The sequence below is a fragment of the Bubalus bubalis genome, chromosome 5 (genome assembly GCF_019923935.1).
Source record: "Bubalus bubalis isolate 160015118507 breed Murrah chromosome 5, NDDB_SH_1, whole genome shotgun sequence".
Taxonomy (NCBI): Eukaryota; Metazoa; Chordata; class Mammalia; order Artiodactyla; family Bovidae; genus Bubalus; species Bubalus bubalis.
The window spans coordinates 48,835,248-48,857,750 of record NC_059161.1 but is presented as its reverse complement, the minus strand read 5'-3'; the positions used below and the strand labels follow the sequence as shown (position 1 = coordinate 48,857,750).

At 39.0% G+C, this 22,503-nt stretch overlaps 1 protein-coding gene and 1 long non-coding RNA gene across 5 annotated transcripts in view; one reads left to right on the top strand and one right to left on the bottom strand.

Moving 5' to 3' along the window:
- Positions 1-19,866, bottom strand: part of EFCAB2 (EF-hand calcium binding domain 2) — a 109,240-nt gene extending 89,374 nt beyond the window's left edge. For 2 of the 4 annotated variants that reach the window (XM_006063531.3, XM_044943070.1), the window contains exon 1: positions 19,331-19,866. In XM_006063531.3, coding sequence (XP_006063593.1) covers positions 19,331-19,361 — 31 coding nt within the window. In that variant the 5' untranslated portion in view covers positions 19,362-19,866. The remainder of the gene's footprint in view (positions 1-19,330) is intronic. The other 2 variants (XM_006063530.3, XM_025286018.3) reach the window with 2 other exon arrangements.
- LOC123333708 lies at positions 19,153-19,877 on the top strand. The gene is made up of 2 exons (XR_006551184.1): positions 19,153-19,243; positions 19,792-19,877. It is a non-coding gene; the product is annotated as an uncharacterized LOC123333708 (long non-coding RNA).
- Positions 19,878-22,503: the final 2,626 nt, after the last annotated feature.

Here is a 22,503-nt window from a genome sequence, read left to right as displayed (position 1 = left end):
GTTTTAGCTCTTCTCTAAATTTTTGGTAGAATTCACCTGTGAAACCATCTGGTCCTGGGCTTTTGTTTGTCAAAAGATTTTTGATTACACCTTTGATTTCCGTGAACAACCACATTTTTATAACAGAATGACTGTAATATATGTCAGAGTATCTTGTATATTTTTTAAACATACTGTATACTGACAGAAGGTTTATTTTTATAAAATAAGAATCTTAGAAGTATTTTTAAGAGTGTCAACAAACAGGAACACTTTTCAGTTATTGTGTAACCTCCATTTTCCATGCATTCTTATGGGTATTTATTAGAAACTAATTCTTAAATGTGCTTTTAAAAATCATATCCTGTATGTTAACTTTGGTCAATTTTTTTCTCCTCCTTAAAAAATAATTCAAAATAATAAAATTGTATATCAGTTTTAGAAAAGAAACTAAAAAGCATGAGAAAAAGTTCAAGTTTTTGCTCCTTTACTTCCTTATAATTGGATGTAACTAGAGAAAGTGTAGGGACAGACTTGATATTATTAAGGGTCTTTTTCAGTAATACACATTAAAGGAATTTGGATTTTATTCTAAGGGCAACAGGTATCAAACCAGGATTTATCAAGTAGGGAGTATCTGACTAGATTTATTATCAAGAAAGATCACTCTTGTTGCTTGGAGGAAAACTCAATTGGAAACAAAGAAATGGCTAGTGATCTGGAGAAACTGTATCCTCAGTGTGTCCTATTCTTTCCCATAATGCTGTAATCACTTGATGGGGGTGCCCAAGTTGTCCTTCCCCAACCCCCATTAGACTGCAAATTCAGTAAGTCATAGGCTTCATTGGTTCTCGTCACTTCTAGATAGTATGTATCCCAGGATCCCAACAGAGGGACATTCTACCAAAAAGCTGACCATTAATCTTCAAAGCTATCAAAGTGATCATGAAAAATAAGGAGAGTCTGAGGCTGTCACAGCCAAGAGGAATGTAAAGAGACATGACAGCTAAATGCAATGTAGTATCAGAGGTGGGATCCTGGAACAGAAAAGGGCATTAGGTAAAAATTAAGGAAAACTGAATAAAGAATGGCTTTAATAAATAAAAAAGTTACTAACTTCTTACTTTGAAAAAATTTTGCCACCATTTCTAGGTTGCAGCACAGTATCAGACTACCTGGGTTTAAAGATCAGATCCATCCATTATTAGCTCCATAACCTTTTGGACAGGTAACTTAACTGCTCAATACTCAGTTTCTCTCATCTGCAAAAAGGTATCAAGACTGTCTTAATGTCACAAGGTTGTTTTGAAAGATACTACCAGAACTACAGTAATATTCAATAAAAGTTACTCATTATCAGACTATTTTTTTCTAATTTGAGCAAAGTTCCTTAGTATCTCAAGAAAGCAAGTTATATAAATTTGACTGAGAGAAATTAAGTTTTCTGTTACAGTTGACCCTTAAACAACAGGAGTTTGAACTGCACAGATCCACCTATATACAACTTTTTTTTTCAACTGTAAATACTACAATACTACAAGGGTCCAGAGTTGATTGAATCTGAGATGCAGACCATGGACAAAGGAGAATCACCCATATAAGGAGGACCAATATAAATTATATGCAGATATGCAAGTATGCTGTGGGTGGCACCCCTAACCCCACATTGTTCAAGAGTCAACTGTACTCATTTACATGAAATGTAATGAAAGAGAAAAAAGGAAAAACTCCATTAAATAATTTCACCCAGGATTATTAGCATTGGTTTGCGTGTGTGTGTTAGTCGCTCAGTCGTGTCTGATTCTGCGAGCCCATGGACTATGGCCCACCAGGCTCCGCTGTCCATGGAATTTTCCAGGTAAGAAACTGACTGTAGTTGGTACCCATTCCCTTCTCCAGGGGGGATCTTCCCGACCCAGGGATCAAACCTGGGTCTCCTGCATTGCAGGCAGCTTCTTTACCATCTGAGCCACCAGGGAAGCCCGAGCTTCCTACACTGGTTTTCATGAAGTCGTAAACCTTACTAGAAGCTTTTGGTATTTCACTAATAATATTTTTTGAACTAGTAATTATTGGGTTAGATATGTAAATTATCTTTTTAAAAATACTAAATAGGGACTTCCCTAGTGGTCCAGTGGTTAAGACTTCATGTTCCCAATGCAGGAGGTCCAGGTTCATTCCCTGGTTAGGGAACTAGATCCCACATGCTGCAACTAAGATCCAGTGCAGCCAAATAAATTAATGTTAAACAGAAAAAGATAAAAAAATACTAAATAAAATGTATATATTTTATATTATTTACATTATTCATAGTTGTTCCTACCCTTCTAGGTCACAAAAGCATACAGCAGACATCTTTTTTATAAAATAAATAACTAAATTAATACGATACAATAATAAAATACCTTTTAATTGGTGAAATCTCAGAGGCAAGTTATATTACTGCACAGTAATTCCTTTTACCTTCTTCCCATATTACACATTACCAAAGCCAACAATTTGACATATTTGTTTTTCAGCAATAGAAATACTAGGGCTAAAAATGATCTATTATACCAAGTTAAAATCAAACCATATAAGACAAAACCAAAACTGTGCTATGCTTAGTTGCTCAGTCACGTCCGATTCTTTGTGACCCCATGGACTATAACCCACCAGGTTCCTCTGTCCATGGAGATTCTCCAGGCAAGAATACTGGAGTGGGTTGCCATGCCCTCCTCCAAGGGATCTTCCCAACTCAGGGATTGAACCCAGGTCTCCAGCATTGCAGGTGGATTCTTTACCATCTGAGTCACTGGGGAAGCCCCAAACCAAAACTACTTAACATTTAATTTCAAGAGGAAATTAATGATAATAAATACAGAAGGAGCTATATTAACCAATATATATGTCAAACTGCCTAAGAAAACAGAGAGGTTTTTGTTTTGTTTCCTTTCCCTCTGTCCCACTGAGTGACAGTGGCCACTGACACAGTCCCAGGGCAAGGATATAATCAAGGGTTTTCAATTTCAGCACCAGCTACCAAATACTGGCCCCACTACCCAGGGAGAATAGAGAAGTTTTTAAATATCACAGCTGGGTTTTTTTCTAAAGCTAAGATTTGTCTGTATATATATTTAAATACTAGGTACTCAAAATCCCACCTTCATAAATTAAGAGAAAATAATAAGCCCCAAGAGAAATCCTTATCATGAGACCTGTTTTAAAACACACAACAAAGAAGGTAAAGAAATGCATTCCAGGTTAATTAACTAGAAGTATAAATTATGTTATTGTTCTATTTGACCCAAATAATGCCAATATCTATTCCAGAGATATGCTGTTTTAAAAAAAATGTTAAGAACCCATTAAGGTGTTTTGGGGGGAGGAGGAGTTCTTAATGAATTCTTATTTTATAAATGGCTTGATCCAAAAACAATATATCACCAAAACACCTGGCTTAAAATACTGTATGGTATTCGCTCATGATCTAACTTTATGTTACTATGTGCTTTGATTTATCAAATATTTATTGATCATGTACCACAAATACATTTTAATTTAAAAGGAAAATAAATCAGCTACAGTAAACTATAATAGAAGATGTGCTAAAACTCAGCAAAGTATGTAGACAGTGTTATAGAAGCACAAGAGTGACACCCCATCTTTTTAGAGTGAGACTTAGGTAGAGATGATGAAATAGTCAGAAATTGAAATGGAGAGGCATTAATTCATCCCTAACCCTCTTCAAATCTCAACATCCAGTCACAAAGAAATTTAGAATCCCTAGGCTCTAAAACCTTCTTATTTCCTCTGCTACCACCTAGTCCAAGATAACACCATCATCACCTGCTCTTGCCCTGGTCCAATCTGCCACAGTGTAGGCAAGGGACCTTGGACCTCTTAAAAACATAAACTGAATTGTATTATCTCCCTAGTTAAAAGGCTTCAGTGACTTCCTCTTGTTCTTGGATAGAGGTCAGTACCCCTGACCTGGTCATCTAATACGTGTGGTCTTGGCCTACTTTATAAACCTCATTTCACACTAGTCTTACAGTCTCACCCACTCTCACTTCTTTACACCAGCTACACTGACCCTTATTCAATATTTCTAGTAAGCCATGCTCTTTTATTTATTCAGGCTTTTGAATCTGCAGTCCTTTTAGCTGAAAACTAGTAGGTTTGGGGGGCTTCCTCGATGACTCAACGGTAAAGAATCTGCCTGCCGATGCAGGAGACATGGGTTCTATCCCTGGGTCAGGAAGAACCCCTGCAGAAGGAAATGACAACCCACTCCAGTATTCCTGCCTAGTAAATCCCCTGGATAGGGGAGTCTGGTGGGCTACAGTCCATAGGGTCGCAAACAAGTCGGACATAATTTAGCAACTACACAACAGCAACAGTAGGTTTTTCAGAATAGGGAATGCCACACTCAAAGCCCCTGAAGTAAGAAGAAATTAACTCAGGGGTCCCTCTTCTAGAACTTTTTGAACTTATCCCAAATATCACTGAATTATGGTTCTCTTCTCTACGGTATATAATCTCTTAAAACGGTAAGACCCAAATATGTTCTATTAACCAATGTCCATCACAGTGCCTGACACAGTAAGTAATTACTGATAATAATATATAGAACTCTTACTACATGTGAAACTCTCTGCTACATGCTTTACCACTGTATGAGGTAGCTTCTAATTTACTCCTCATTTAACATGCAAAGAAGTTAGAATAGTTATGTACCTAGCCTAAAATTCTTGCTATTGTTCAGTCACTAAGTCATGTCCAACTCTTTTGAGATCCAGCTATTAAGAGGTGGAGCTGGAATTCAAATCCATCAAGAATTACTATCAATTTCATGTTCTGAACCACTAAACAATACCATTTATTCAAGGAAGCCCAGGATAAGAAAACAATATATACAGAGGCTTAGAACTTTCATTATGGAAAAAAACACATAAACTGTTCATTATGGTACAATATAGAAGGCATGGAGGGTGGCACCTACCAGACTTGTGATTAGAGCAGAACCTGGAGAAATAAAACACCATAGTCTGCTCTATTAGAGAATTAATACCATACTAAGGCAATGGTGATGGACAGGTAGGCCTGGTGTACTGTGATTCATGGGGTCACAAAGAGTTGGACACGACTGAGCAACTGAACTGAACTGAAGGCAATGGGAAACATGAAAGGTTTTTGACAGAGAATTCATCACCAGATAAGCAGACTTTCAACATGGTAAATGAAAATAAGTAAAACAATTAAGAAGCTTTTGCAATAATTCAGTAGATGCACATGTACGTACGAACAAATTGAGGAAGCTCCTATTTTTATGACTTGTATTTTCTCTGTCATATAAGAAGTGAAAAAATGAATAGGGAGGATGCCCACTCTTATCACTTCTATTGAACATAGTATTGGAAATCCCAGCCACAGCAAGCAGAAAAAAAATAAAACATATCCAAATTGGAAGGGAAGAGGTAAAACTGTCACTATTTGCAAATGAAAGATACTCTATGCAAAGGCATTAAATTCTCCACACAAAACCATTAGAACCAATAAATGAATTCAGTAAGGTTGCAGGATACAAGATTAATATAAAGAAATTTGTCACATTACTTTATACTAACGATGAAATATCAAATAGAATGCAAAAATATAATCCTGCTTAAAATTATGTCAAAAAGAAATACCTAGGAATAGACTTAAACAAAGAGATGAAAGACCTATAAGCTGAAAATTATAAAACATTGATAAAGGAAATTGAAAATTATTAAAAGATAGGAAAGATCTCCCATGCTCTTGGATAGGGAGAACTAATATTGTTAAAATGGCGTATCCCACACAAAGCAATCTACAGATCTCATACAATCACTATCAAAATACCCATGACATTTTTCACAGATTAGAACAAATAATACTAAAATTTACATGGACCCACAAAAGACCCAGAATTGCCAAAGCAATCTTGATGAAAAAGAACAAAGCTGGAGGCATAATCCTTCTACACTTCAGAGATTACTGCTGTTGATGCTGCTGCTGCTAAGTCATGTCAGTCATGTCTGACTCTGTGCAACCCCACAGACAGCAGCCCACCAGGCTCCCCTGTCCCTGGGATTCTCCAGGCAAGAACACTGGAGTGGACTGCCATTTCCTTCTTCAATGCATGAAAGTGAAAAGTGAAAGCAAAGTCGCTCAGTCGTGTCCGACCCTCAGCGACCCCAAGCACTGCAGCCTTCCAAGCTCCTCCATCCATGGGATTTTCCAGGCAAGAGTACTGGAGTGGGGTGCCATTGCCTTCTCTGTCAGAGACTACTACAAAGCTACAGTAATCAAAACAGCCTAATGTTGGCATAAAAAAGATATATGGATCAATGAAACAGAATAGGGAGGCCAGAAATAAACCCACATATTTATATAGTCAATTAATATACAAGACAGCAATCAAATACAACAGAGAAAAGATAATCTCTTCAGTAAGTGGTGTTGGGAATACTGGGCTGCTACTTGTAAATTAATGAAATTAGGACATTCCCTCACACCACATACAAAAATGAACTCAAAATGTTTTAAAGACCTAAATATAAGACATGACACCATGAAGAGACTCCTAGAAGAGAACATAGGCAAAACATTCTCAGACATAAATTGTAGGAATATTTTCTTAGATTAGTTTCCCAAGGCAAAAGAAATGAAAGCAAAAATAAACAAATATAACCTAATCAAAATTAAATGTTTTGCAGAGCCAAGTAAACTGTCAACAAAATGAAAAGATAACCTATGAAATGGGAAAAAATATTTGCAAACGATGTGACTGACAAGAGTAAGAGCCAAGAATATAAACATCCCATACAATTAACTGTCAAAAAACAAACCACCTAACCAAAGACCTAAGTAGACATTTCTCCAAAAAAGACATACAGGTGCCCAACAGGCACAAGAAAAGACGCTCAACATCACTAATTATTAATGTGAATCAAAACCAGAATGAGGTATCAACTCATACTGGTTAGAATGGCTATCATCAAAAAAAGTCTATAGATAATAAGCGTTGGAGGGAGTGGTAAAGGAAAGGGAACCCTCCTACACTGTTGATGGGAATGTAAATTGGTACAAACACTTTTGCAAACAGTATGGAGGTTCCTTTAAAAACTAAAAATAGAGTTACACACACACACACACACACACACAAAATGGAATATTACTCGGTCATTACAAAGAATGTCATTTGCAACAACATGGATGGGCCTAGAGAATATTATACTAACTGAAGTCAGTCAGAAAAAGACAAATGTTATATGATATCATTTATATGTAGAATCTGAAAAACAATACAAATTAATCCATATACAAAATAGAAAGAGATTCACAGACACAGGAAACAAACTAATGGTTACTAAAGAGGAAAGAATAGGGAGGAGGAATAAACTAAGAGTATGGGATTAACAGACACAAATACTATACATAAAATAGATAAGCAATAAGGATTTACTGTATATAGTACAAGGCACTATATTCAATATCTTATAATAACCTACAATGGAAAATAATCTGAAAAAAAGAAATATATATATATCTAAACTATTGCTATATACCTGAAACTAACACAATACTATAAATCAACCATACTTCAATTTTTTTAAGTGTATCTAAATTAAATTTCATAGAGATTTTCCATAAGAGATTATCTTTGTTCCTAGGAAATATATACAAAAGTATTAAGGAAGAAAGCAGTACAACTGTAACATACTACTCTTAAATGTTTCAAGTAAAGAATATACATATATAACAGATACATACAACAAGTTATATGTATATATATGAGAGAGAGTGATAAAATGTGACAAAATATTGAAATTAATCTGGGTAAAGGGAATGTGGGAATTCTCTGTACTATTACAATTTTTCTGTAAATTTGAAATTATTTTACAAAATTATTATTCAAAATTATTCTTAAAAATAATCAGTGCTGAATAAAAAGGCAGTTCAAGAATAAAATATCTGAATTGAAGATGTCAGAGGTCGTACAATCCTAGATGTTATAAGATACAAGTTCGGCCACAAAAGTGAGCAGTTGAAGTATAATGCAGATAAAGTCACTGAAACTGGTCACATTTGAAACACTTTCCCTCTCATTTTATTATATTGCACAGTTTCTATGAAACTTCACTTACTGATTTCACCTGAAGTTCTTTAATCTCTAAAATTCCTTTCACTCTTCTTTTGAAGCCTTTAGTGTTTATACTATTTTATAATGAGTTACCAATGCAAATCTACTAACCAATTAAAGAGCTGCATAGTTCCCTTTCCTTATAACTAATCAAGATCTTAATTAACAGAATTTCAAATCTCTCTCTCTTTGACATTCTATTAAACAGACTACCACTTTTCAGGTTTATTATCTTGGGTCCTACTCAGAAGTATTTGAGAGTCTCGTGGACTGCAAAGAGATCAAATCAGTCAATCCTAAAGGAAATCAACCCTGAATATTCATTGGAAGGGCTGATGCTGAAGCTACAATACTTTGGCCATCTGATGAGAAGAGCCAACTCATTGGAAAAGACCCTGATGCTGGGAAAGACTGAAGGCAAAAGGAGATGCAGGCGGCAGAGGATGAGAAGGTTAGATAGCATCACCGACTCAACGGACATGAATCTGAGCAAACTCTGGGAGATAGTGAAGGACGGGGAAGCCTGGTGTGCTGCAGTCCATGGAGCTGCAAAGAGTCAGACAAAACTTAGCAACTGAACAACAACAACAACAGAAGCATTTAACCTATGTGATGCTATTAAACTGAATACAAATGTTAACGTCAGCTACTATATCAAAGTTGGAGATGATAATGGCGCATCACCCCCTACTGTACCAGGCATCCCTGCATCCCGGATCTCTCTGACTTCAATTTCCAGAAGTTATCATCTGGTTACTCCAAAGGATGAAAGATCCAACCATCTGCCTTATGACTTTCATCCAAACCTTCCATATTTAGTTTCACTCCACACACAGGCCATCAGAGGTGGCTGCTGCCTCCAATTTTAAAAATTACCAGGATTTCACAGCTTCCCTTGGTTTGTTTCTTTTTGGCTCCCTCCTCCACAGGCTTATGTTTATTTTCTTTGGTTCTGCTATGTTAGTGGCCACTCATTCATCCATTTAATAAATTATTATCTTCTCTAGTAATGTCTGTTTATAAACCCCTATTATCTCTCTCCTATTCTCTTTATCTTTGTAAGTCTATGCCTTTTTTTTTTTTAATTCTTTTACTGTCATTCTGTGGGATTTCAGTAAGGGCAAAAATAAACATGTGTACGCTATCATCATGTTGAAGCAGAAGTGCCATTCTAGCATTTTAAACAATGAAGTTGGATTTAAAATGTAATTTCAAATCTGAGTGCTTCTGCAAATGTAACGAGGGTAGCTCTGAACTATTTTCAATATTTTTAGAAGGTTAACAAAAAACACATTTACCCATGAAAAGACCATGCAAGATGACACTAAACTACTCTACTCATTACCCTTGGTTCATTTATTCCTTCAACAAAGATGTACAGACTGATTACAATAAATTCTATAACTGTTCTAAATCCCAGGGAATTAATAGTAAGTGAAATAAAGTCTCTGACTTCCTGAAGTTTCCACTGTAGCAGGATAGACAAACAATAAGCAAATATGTATCTTATTCTAATCATAAGCTCTGACTGGCGATTGTGTATCTTCGATTAATTAATCATTTTTAAAAGAAAATAATGTAATTAGTAAAAAAGATCACAATAAGTACTCATAGAATTTAGAAATGAGATTATCTTCTGTAACTCATAAATAACTAGTATGAATGAACAAAGAGGAGAAGGAATGAAGTCATTTTTCCAAAGGGGATAGATGGTGGGGATCTATGCTGTATCAAAAGATTCTTGATACAAGACATTTATTGACCATTTACTGTGGTGGCATTATTCTGTAGCATTATTTATAGCACAGAAAATTTGGAAACAATGTAGACAACCAATAGTCAGGGAAAGCTTAGGTAAATATAATTCATAAATATAATAAATGCAGCTATTAAAAATAATGCTGAGAAATACTGATGACATGGCAAAGTGCTTATAATAGTAAGTACAAAAGCTGGATATAAAACTATATACAACGTAATCTCAAATCCATAAAACAAAACAAAATACAAATCTGTCTAGAAAAAACCTAGAAGCAAATACATTGAAACTTTACCCTAGATTCTAGATCAATGGTTTTTAATAGCATCCTCATCCTCTGGTAACTGTTAGAAATGCAGAGTCTCTCTTTTTTTTTTTTTTTAAAGAAAAGAAATGCAGGTTCTCAAGAGCCCCCCGTCAGCCCACCAGCCCCAGACTTACGGGTTCAGAAACTCTGGGAATGGTGCTTAGCAATCTGTGGTTTAACTAGCCCTCCAGGTGAGGCTGAAGTTCATTAAAGTTTGGGACTACTGCTCCAGATAAGGAGATCATGGGCCAAGTTTTCCTTCCTTTTGTAATAAAATTCCCCTGACTTCTCTATGTGGGGTATAGAGGCTAAGAGCATTGGCTTTGGAGTCAGACAGACTTGAACATGAGTCCTTGTTTCAGCAGTTAGCTAAGTGGCAGGCCACGGTCATACTGCTTTACCTGTCTATCAACACTACTCCAATCCACTCTCTCCTGCTTTACATAGTTTCTGACAAGAAGCCTAGATAAGGCTTCTTACTTTTTTTCTGACTTCTTTCAGGATTTTCTTAACTTTGGTTTTCTGCAGTTTGAAATATAATATACCTAGGCATAGCTTTTTGGTATTTATCCTGATGGTGTTCAGTTAGCTTCCTGGATCTGGTTTGGTGTCTGTCATTAATTTTGGAAAATTCTTGGCCGTTATTTTTTTTTAATATTTACATTTATTTAGTCGCACTAAGTCCTAGTTGTAGCATGTGGGATCTAGTTCCCTGACCAGGGATCGAATCTGGGCCCCCTCGTATTGGGAGTGTGGAGTTTTAATCACTGGACTGCCAGGGACATCTCTCCTCTTGGCTGTTATTATTTTAAATATTTCTTGTGCTTCATTCTTTGATTGCTTTTCTTCTGGTAATTCCCAATTATGTGTATTTTAGACCTTTTAAAATTGTCCCAGTTCTTGGATGTTCTGGCTTTTCTTTGGTTTTTCATTTTCTCTCTCTGCATTTCAGTTTGGGAAGTGTCCAGTGGCATCATCTTCAAGCTCTATGATTCTTTCCCCAGTCACATTAAGTCTACTGATGGGCAAATCAAAGGCATTCTTTCATTTCCGTTACAGTACATTTGGTCTCTGATATTCCTTTTTCTTTCTTGGAGCTTTCATCTCTCCACTTGAAATACTCATCTGTTCTTGCCTGTTGTCTACTTTTTCCATTGCAGCCCTTAACATATTAGTCATAGTTATTAAATTCTTTATCTGATAATTCCAAAATTTGTACAATGTACCTGAGTCTGGTTCTGATACTTCCTTTCTCTTCAGGTTGTTTCTCTTATCCTTTAGCATGCCTTGTAACTTCCTGTTAAAAAACACACCTGATGCATCAGGTAGTAAGAACTGAGATAGAAGGTCATTAGTATGAGGATTAGCTTCCCAGATGGCACTAGTGGTAAAGAACCCACCTGCCACCAGGAGGAGACATAAGAGACGCAGGTCCATCCCTGGGTCGCAAAGATCCCCTGGAGGAGGGCATGGCAACCCATTCCAGGATCCTTGGGAGAATCCCCATGGACAGAGGAGCCTGGCGGGCTACAGTCCCTGCAGTCACAGAGAGTCGACATGCCTGAGGCCACTGAGCACACAGGAGGGTGTGTGCACCGTTTCCTGTTTCCTGTAGCTCCAGTGCCAGGTTCCTGCCAGAATTCTGCCTTAGATACAGTTTGCATTTACATTTTTCAGTTGTAAAACACTGGTATTACACTGAGTCCTATTTATGTGGTGATAAGATGTGAGTGAAGAAAAGCAATCTATAATCTCGTGGTTAATTTTTTTTTTTTTAATAGGCCAGGGTTTCTGGAATGTGAGCCTTGTAACTGTATTTTAGCTTCTCCCCATCCTCTTAGATGAGACAAGAAGGCTATGGGGCACTGTGGCTGGCTAAACACAGATAGGTAGGACAAGGCTCTGGTAATGTCTTTTCCCCCTGGAAAGCACATCTTTTTATGAAGAATGTTCTGGAGATTTCAAAATGGTTACTTTCCCCTTCTGCCTGCTAGAGCAATAAGGAGGTCTTTCCTGTCCCTTTACCAGATAGCCTGGTGGGGTTCCTGGAAGTAAAACCCAAAAAAATATGAGGGACTTCCTAAGACTGTAGGTTCCCAGAAGTTTCTCAATATCACAGCTTCCACATAGCCTTCAACTATTTGCCAAAATCACCAAGTTTTCTTCCAGTTTACGGCAACAGGGGTGATGACTTCCAAGCTCTTAGTGTTGGAGCTGAAACTAGAATTCTGCTTTACCATCCAAGCCCCTGTTATTCATTTGTAGAAAGGGGATAAAAGGGGTCTCCCTCACATAGCTTTGTTCGAAGAATTAAATAACATAATTCATGTAAAATATTTAGCCCAGTGCCTACTCCAAAGTGCTGATGAGATCAAGAACTCTTTAAACTGAAGTCTAAGGAAATTAAATGACATGCCCAACGATATCTGGAAAACAAAACAAAACAAAACAAAAAAAGCAGTGTCCAAGTTCAAGCCCAAGTCTTAAGCTCCAAATTTATTGCTACATTTTAAAAATAAGTTATTTCTTTACACTCATTCATTCCTTCAACAAGTATTTACAGAGTGACTACAATACATCCTACAACTGTTCTAAATCCCAGGGAATTAACAGTAAGTGATATAACTCTTATTGGGAGAGTCAGTTCCTAGGTAGGTTGATAAGAAGTCCAGGGTTCCTGAGGAGAAAGGGGTCCGGAGCCCTTGAGAAGGAGAAAGAGGTATGGGGCTCTCAAGGAGAAAACGACAAACATTCTTTTCTACATTGCTTTGTCTTAGTCAATGTAACAATGCATCTTGCTTGAGGACATGTTTCTTCTTAACAAGAACCTTTTCACTAACCCTGTCATCTTAAAATTATATTATGGGAGTGGGTCTGGTAAAATCTTTCTATTGTTCATTCCAATCTTGTTAACTTAAGATGTATGTTGTGGGAGTGGGTCTGAAAAAAATATATAAGGACTTGATAAGACTAGTCAAAAGCCAAGGAGAAAGGGAAAGATATACCCATTTGAATGCAGAGTTCCAAAGAATAGCAATGAGAGATAAGAAAGCCTTCCTCAGCGATCAATGCAAAGAAATAGAAGAAAACAACAGAAAGGGAAAGACTAGAGAGCTCTTCAAGAAAATTAGATATACCAAGGGAACACTTCATGCAAAGATGGGCTCGATAAAGGACAGAAATGGTATGGACCTAACAGAAGCAGAAGATATTAAGAAGAGGTGGGAAGAATACACAGAACTGAACAAAAAACATCTTCATGACCCAGATAATCATGATGGTGTGATCACTCACCTAGAGCCAGACATCCTGGAAAGTGGACCTTAGGAAGCATCACTATGAACAAAGCTAGTGGAGGTGATAGAATTCCAGTTGAGCTATTTCAAATCTTAAAAGATGATGCTGTGAAAGTGCTGCACTCAATATGCAAGCAAATTTGGAAAACTCAGCAGTGGCCACAGGACTGAAAAAGGTCAGTTTTCATTCCAATCCCTAAGAAAGGCAATGCCAAAGAATGCTCAAACTACTGCACAATTGCACTCATCTCACACACTAGCAAAGTAATGCTCAAAATTCTCCAAGCCAGGCTTCAGCAATACGTGAACCGTGAACTTCCAGATGTTCAAGCGGGATTTAGAAAAGGCAGAGGAATCAGAGATCAAATTGCCAACATCCACTGGATCATTGAAAAGGCAAGAGAGTCCCAGAAAAACATCTATTTCTGCTCTATTGACTATGCCAAAGCCTTTGACTGTGTGGATCACAATAAACTGTGGACAATTCTGAAAGAGATGGGAATACCAGACCACCTAACCTACCTCTTGAGAAATCTGTATGCAGGTCAGGAAGCAACAGTTAGAACTGGACATGGAACAACAGACTGGTTCAAAATAGGAAAAGGAGTACGTCAAGGCTGTATATTATCATCGTGCTTATTTAACTTATATGCAGAGTACGATCATGCAAAATGCCAGGCTGGATGAAGCACAAGCTGGAATCAAGACTGCTGGGATAAATATAAATAACCTCAGATATACAGATGACACCACCCTTGTGGCAGAAAGTGAAGAACTAAACAGCCTCCTGATGAAAGTGAAAGAGGAAAGTGAAAAAGCTGGCTTCAAACTCAACATTCAAAAAACTAAGATCATGGCATCTGGTCCCATCACTTCATGGCAAATAGATGGGAAAACAATGGAAACAGTGACAGTCTTTATTATTTTGGGGGGCTCCAAAATCACTGCAGATGGTGACTGCAGCCATGAAATTAAAAGATACTTGCTCTTCGGAAGAAAGGCTATGACTAGCCTAGATAGCATATTAAAAAGCAGAGACATTACTTTGCCAACAAATCCGTCTACTCAAAGCTACAGTTTTTCCAGTAGTCATGAATAGATGTGAGAGCTGGACTATAAAGAAAGCTGAGCACCGAAGAATTGATGCTTTTGAACTGTGGTGTTGGAGAAGACTCTTGAGAGTACCTTGGACTGAAAGGAGATCAAATCAGTCAATACTAAAGGAAATCAGTCCTGAATATTCATTGGAAGGACTGATGCAGAAGCTGAAACTCCAATACTTTGGCCACCTGCTACAAAGAACTGACTCATTGGAAAAGACCCTGATGCCAGCAAAGATTGAGGGCAGGAGGAGAACAGGATGACAGAGGATGAGATGGTTGGATGGCATCACCAACTTAATGGACATGAGTTTGAGTAGGCTCTGGGAGTTGGTGATGGGACAGGGAAGCCTGGCGTGGTGCAGTCCATGAGGTCACAAAGAACTGGACACGACTGACCGACTGATCTGAACTGAACACTTAGATTTTATGTGATACATATGGAATCTACTAAACAGCCACTAATTCCCTAAAATGTACCAACCACTTTTCTTCCAATTTATTTAGCATTCCTTTAATGCCAGGCATTGTGGTGGGTGATGAATGACCAAGAAGATACTGTCCACATTACAACAGATTATGAAATAGATATAACTATTTCCAGTTTACATTTGAGGAACCTGAAGATCCCTAGATTTAGTATCTTGGCTAAGATCAGATAGAGCTTGAGGAAACTATGATTTAAATTCAGATCTTACTTCAGTGCTCACGTTTTCTACTATCTTGTACTACACTCTGTACTATCAACAGTTCACTTTTCAAAAAGTAGTATTAACCTATAATCTCAGTTTTTTACTTTAGATTTCCAAATGTTGGGTTTCGAGAGGAATGGCACAATACAGGGAAACAAACACAAAACAAAATTATAAAACTTCTTCCGTCTAGGAGCGGATTCCTCAATTGGAAGTACTTTACCAAGCAATATTATGAAAGCATGCAAAGTAAAAAGAATACTTTAATACAAACAAAAATCATAAATCCTAGAAAGAACTTTGAGTACCTGAGTCTTATTTAAAAAACAAAAAACAAAACTGACATGCCTTCCAAAGCTCAATGGCCTGCCAAAAATTAGAATGTTATTCCTAAACAGTCTGTTTCCTAGACATGATTTTAATCACAAATAGAAGATTCTTCCAGTCCTATATAAAAGTCTCTAAGAGATAGAAACATTAAAATAAGATTTAAAGATCCAAAGAATCAACAACTACATTGATGCCTCATTTTAAACAAAACAAAGGAAAAGAAAAAAATAAATAATGCTCTGGCAGAGGAAACTTATACAGAAATAAAAGAACTTCAAAAATAATCTTTCCTATCCCATTCCAAACATTCTCCTTTTAGTAAAACAAATAAAATTAAGTACTTAAAAAAATCAACTTGATTCTAGAATTTCAAATTCTTCAGCTAATATATGTTACATTTTTTAATCTAGGAAAAAAGATAAATTATACTATGTATAAAGTACAAAAATGTTACAAATTAAGGATGATTTCAATGTACATAATCTTACAGGAAATGTTTATAAATAGAGCCCATCATAGATTTAGTTACTATTTACCAATATTCTCACTATTTGTATCAAGATTAATCCCTAAATGTTGAAGAAGAGCTGGATATGACTACCCAGAAACTTAATGCTTCAGAACTTAAACAAAATTCAAGATTAAATCTGAACAACTTAAAATATATATGTGTTGTTATTTTTTTAAAGACATGCCAATGAATTATTTTGGCTCTCAAAAAAAATGTTGAGCCAGATGAAATAAAAGCATATAGCTTACTTGAAAGGAAGAGCGGAAAAGTCTCTAACAATAATTGTATATGCTTTTAGGTGTAGATCTTTGGGGAAACACTAAATAATGCTTTGATTAAAACAAACACTTTTAATTAAGTTATCTGAATGTGACAATATTTATTGAATTCCTACCATGTGCTATACACTCTGCAAGACACTGAGTATAAAGAAATGATTCCCACCCTCTTTGAGCTTATAAGGTAATGAATATAGCCTTCAAAACTATCCTTTTCTTTTGCTTGATTCCATGTTCATTAAGCAACTTTAGAAATATAAATCTACCCTCTACAAAAGCTTAATACACATAAAACAGTATACAACATTGCAGAGGTCAGCTTCCTGACCGATATATCAACATACCCAAATTTAAATTAATAAATCTTTATTCAGGTTTGTACATCACTCTTTATGAGTTTAGTTAGCTTGAGTGAATCCTCAAAGCCTAGCCTATTCGGATTAATTGGTCAGGCGTAATTTCTGAAACTTCAGAGCAGAGAATCAAATATATGAGTGAAATATGTGTATACAAAGATGGTTATCAGCAAATGAGTCTCTAGTTTATCCTTATGATAACATACCTTTATTTCACTCTCGAGACAACATACTTCTATTTCATCATGCCCTTCAAGCTGCAATTACAATTAACTCATAGGACCGTTGTAAAGAGTAACTGAGATATACCGTGTAACAGTGCTTCTCAAACTTTAATGTGCATGTGGAACGAGCAGGAATGCATAAATGCTGAGTCTAATTCAGTAAGTCAGGGGCAAGGACTGCGCTCCTTCCTTTCTTACAAGCTGCCAGTGATACCAGGCTGCTGCCCACATCAGAAGGGGCTACAACACACCTGGCAAGCAGCTGGCACATGGGCTGCTCATACCAGTCCAGCTGACTGCTCTCTCCCTTTTGTGAATGTCTTATATAGCTCACCTTCTTTGGGAGAAAAAAATACCCTCCCAAGTTCTAACCTAATCAGAATGCCTTCCATATGGCGGGCATTAAACACATGTCAACTGAATGAATGACACCCAGTCTGATTTTAACAGTCATTACTTCTATGGCTATAGACAGAATTGTTTCTTCTCTGATATAGTTTATTATAAATAGGAAAGTATCTTTGAAAACTGAAAAATCAAAAAACCTTTCAATCTATTTTTTTAATGAAGAAAAACAAATTGTATTTGCAGCATAATCCAGTGTCTTTTCCTCAGGCTGACCTAATCAAATTTTTTTAAATCCATGATTAACTTATCTCCTGAAAGTCTTCCTTTTTTTTTTTTTTTTTTTTTTTGTACATAAGAATTTTAATAAATAAAGGTAAGTCTTTCTGGGTAAGTTTTTTTTTTTTTTAGCTGCACTGGGTCTTCTCTAGTTGCTGCCAGCGGGGGCTACTTTTCATTGGGTCGCAGGAGCTTCTCATTGCCCGGGCTTTTTTTTGTTGGAGAGCCCAGGCTCAGTAGCTGTGGCGCAGGGACTTAGCTGCTCCCTAGCATGTGCAATCTTTCCCCAAGAGGGATGGAACCTGTGTCCCCTGCACTGGCAGGCGTATATGTAACCGCTGGACAACCAGGGAAGTCCCTCTGGGGAAAGTTTTAAAACTAATATTAAAAAAGTAATCATTTTCTTAGGACGTACCTTATACTTTTAAAACAGCACAATAAAATTATAAGGACATCTTAGGAAGGTAACATCTATAAAATGTCTGGCTTTTCAGACTAACGTAATCATAAAAAAAAAATAGTATTATTGCTATCACTACGTCGCTCTTTGGCACAGTGCCATGTGTTTCTCCGCCTTTTTTCTGTGATCACCATGACAAGTGACTGACTACCTCAGCGCTGGCTTCTACACTTGTAAATATCACTTAATTACATCTTTGTTCCATGCTGAGAAAAATGGTATGCTGATATGTTTCAAGCACTCAAAAAAAGAACAAAGGTGCGGTATTATTTTACCTCTACCGTTTCAATGGCTTGACATTTTAGCGACGAGTTCATCAATTACTGAAATAGACTTATTTTTGAGTAACGGAGGACGGTTAAAAAAAAAAAAGCATCAACCTTTTAATCAAACTGCTGAATTAAAACAACGTTAACAGTCTTACAAATAAACATGGATAAGCGGGTTTTCTTTTCCCTAATGATGAAAACATATAAATGCCTCCCACCCAGCGACCGGAGGCCCAGTCCCGCCTCTGCCGCCGCGATCGCGCTGGGCCGTCTGGTGCCGCCGCAGAGAACAGGCCTGCGCACCGAGCTCTACGCGTTCCCTCTAGAGTTTGCTCTTTCATTTTTATTAAAATTTTTTGTGTTTTGTCTTGTTTTTCGCTTAAAAAAAGACACCAGGCGGGTAGCGCGCGCACTTCGGCTCCTGGAGGCGCGGACGCAGTCGCGGTGACCTCGAAGCCGTCCTCCCACGTCCCCGCTACGAAGGCAAAATGGTGGCCGCAAACGCCAGCAGTCTGGGCCCGGCGGGGTTTCAGCGCAGCCGGGGAGGAGCACGGCAGACGCCCGCAGCCTGATCCGTCCTCACCCAGGCCGCCGCGGGGGCCCAGAGCCCGAGCAGCTGCCGGCGTTGCGCCTGCGGCAACGAGAGCCCAAGCCAGGGCTTGGAGGCGGTGTCCTCGAGACCGTGAACAAGGACGCCATTATGGGGCTCCAGGCCGGCGCCTCGACCGCAGCCCGCGCTGGAAGCGAGGCTCGGGGCTCCGAAGGCGGGACGACGGCGGGGGGGGGGGGCGGGATGAGGGCCCGGGAGGCGGGGCGAGGGAGGCAGGAACGGGGGAGGGGGCCTCCGCTGCAGGGCGGGCGGCGGGGCCTGGCTGTGTCAGCCTTCTTCCTGAGGGTTGGCCTCCAGAGGTAGGGGGTCCCACTCTGTCCGGAGATCCCCGGTGCGGCCCGGGGTCGCGGTGGGCGGCGAGGGCTGCGCTTCGCGGTGCCTCTTACCTGTGCCGTCCCTGTCTCTGTCGTCCGCCATCTTGTTGCGGCGCCGTCGCCGGGGAGAGGCCTGTTGCTAAGCTAGGTCACGGCGTCCTGACCCCCTCCAGCCCCGCGGCGAGTCGGCCCTGGGGGATGGGAGGCTCCGAATCCCGAGGGAAGGAGACCTCGGGGCGGGGGGCGGGGGAAGGAACGCTCCGAGCGCGCGCGCCCCCCGCGCCCGCTAGGACCCTGTGGCGCTCGGAAGCCCGGATCCGCGCCCGCGACCCCTTTAGTCGCGTCGGTGGCTTCAGCCTATTCTGCCCAGTACCGAGCCCTGAACACTGATTTTTCTGGCATAGAGGAAGTATTTAATAATAAAGTTCGGAACCCCTCCTTTCCCATGTTTCTGACCCATTTGGGGACACAGTGCTCTCCTCGTCCCCTCCAGTTTGTAGCATGTGGCGTTGTTCGACTTTTTTTTACCGCAGATTTAAAAACGCAGCTGGAGAGCTGGTGCAGAGCTCGACTCCGGAGGGGTAACAGAAGCAACCCGCAGTGCCGCCGCCGCCTCCCCTTCCCATCTGCCCCACCTCCGGCCCACGTTTTCGCCAGTCCAGTGCTCGCCGCCCGCTCCCAGAGACCGGGACTGCAAGGCGGGCGAGCGCTGGAGCTGGGACGGAAAACTGGGCTGGCAGGGAGGAAACCAGAGAGCCATTAGAGTGTTACTGGTGGAGCTGAACCGCTGTAGAAAAACATGTTGTAAAATCGGCGCAAACATTGCGTCGTCAAGGCTGCGATTTCCCATACAAAATAGAGGTTCTCATAGCAACAAAGACGTGCCTGTATTGTACCCACTGTTACGTACATGAAGATGTTCCTACTTGTGAAATTTGACAAGATGTCCAGCTGAATTACCGAGGGAAAGTTTTACATCTCGCTTTTCTGAAATTTGGAAGCTGTAACATGTTAAATGTTTGTCTCATTTTAAGGAAAAGTTCACTAGAATATTTTCTTTTAAAAATGATTTTTGAATAATATGCCTAATGGTATGGTTCGAGCGAATATATATATGTTTTTAAAACTAGTTTTAGATAGTTTTTTAGTCCATGTGCGTGCTAAGCCGCTTCAGTCGTTTGACCGTTTGCGACCCCCATGGACTATAACCCCCCAGGCTCCTCTGTCCATGAGGTTTTCCAGGCAAGAATACTGGAGTGGGTTGCCATTTCCTTCTCCAGGGATCCAACCCTGGGTCCCACGTTGAAGGCAGATCCTTACTGTCTGAGCCAGGAGGAAAGCCCCTTTAATGCATGTGTATATTAATTTAAATGACTTAATTTTATGTAAAAATCATTTATAAACAACTTTAAATATTAAGAGGCCTTCAAAATATAAGGTATTTAATGGTTTGATTAGCTGAGTTTTTTTATTTTTTATTCTGGTTCTATAATCCCTCAGTAAACCCTAAAGAAAACTAATATTCTTTATTAAAATAAGTATTTTTTCTGTAGAAGATATTCCTGTGGTGCTCCAATCAGCATTCTCTTTGAAATTGACTACAAACAATTGAATCCTCACAAAATGGCTCAGAAGATAGATATTTATATAAAATGAATATAATCATGAACAATAATTTCTTAATGCCAAAAAGTAGAGTAATCATTAGCACAGACTTCCCTGGTGGCTCAGTGGTAAAGAATCCACCTGCCAAAGCAGGAGATGTGGATTCAATCCCTGGGTTGGGAAGATCCCCTGGAGAAGGAAATGGCAACCCACTCCAGTATTCTTGCCTGGAAAATCCCTTGGACAGACCTGGTGGGCTACAGTTCAGTAGATTCACAAGAGTTAGTTGTGACTTGATGACTGAACAACAACAAATGATTAGCACTCACGTATATTTAAATTTCATGATCATTATGGTCTAGTTATTTGTTTTTTCAAGACCCTCTTTTCATACAGGTGATGAAGGCCTTTGAAATAAATGTGGGAAACCCCAGCTTTAGTCTTCATGCTCACTACTCACGATACCTTTTCCTGTGCTGGTTACAGTTTCCTTTTTCTGGAATGCCTTTCTCTCCTCTCTCGGCTCTAACATTCACCCTCCCACAGACACACGTTTGTCCCCTCCCTGTTGTCAGTGACCTCCTTGAAGGTCATGTGCTCCCTGAGGCTTTCCCCTTCTTCTGAGGTGTCAACCCCTTCTTCTGAGGTGTTATCTATAGACCCTCACAAGGACTTCCCTGTAGCTCAAACAGTAAAGAACCTGCCTGCAATGCAGGAGACCAGTGTTCAATCCCTGGGTTGGGAGGTTCCTCTGGAGAAGGGAATGGCAATCCACTCCAGTATTATTGCCTGGAGAATTCCATGGACAGAGAAGCCTGGTGGGCTACAGTCTGTGAGGTCGCAGAGTCGGACTAAATCGGACTCAGTCAACTGAGCAACTAACACACACACACAGACCCTCACGTTGATTTATAGTGATTCTACTTGTTTCCCCCTACCAAACTGTAAGCTCTTGAGGATGGGAAGTGTTTCATTTGTCCATATTATCTCCATTGCCTAGAACAACTTTTCAATGTTTATGTCTAAAATAATGTGCATTTCTAGGGCTTTCCTGGTGGTCCAGTGGTTGAGCGTCCACCTCCCAATGCAGGGGACATGGATTCGATCCCTGGTCCAGGAAGATTTCACCTGACATGGGGCAACTAGTCGTGTATGCCACAACTGTAGAGCCAATGCTCCACAACTAGAGAGTAGCTCCCGCTCACTCCAACTAGAGGAAACCCACATGCAACAACGAAGACCTAGCACAGCTGAAAATAAAGCTATTTAGAATATAAAATGTGTGAACTCTATCAAAATTGAAAAAATAATGTGCATTTTTAAAATTAGGACAGAATTTAGTCTTCTCGACATTAATGGTAAGAAAAGCTTTTTATTTTTTAGGTTATTTCAAGCCACATTAACCTCTAATTCTTAACTCCTACAGCATACTTAACACTCTAAATTTGGATGAGTACAAACTATTTATGTTAATTAACCCCTCCACCCAATTAGATTTGAAGATGTATCCTAATATATACATCTTTTGTATCCCCACAGTACCTATCCCAATTTGGGACACATACTAGGAGCTTAATATATACTTTTCAGTTGACTGCTGCTACTGCTAAGTCACTTCAGTCGTGTCCGACTCTGTGCGA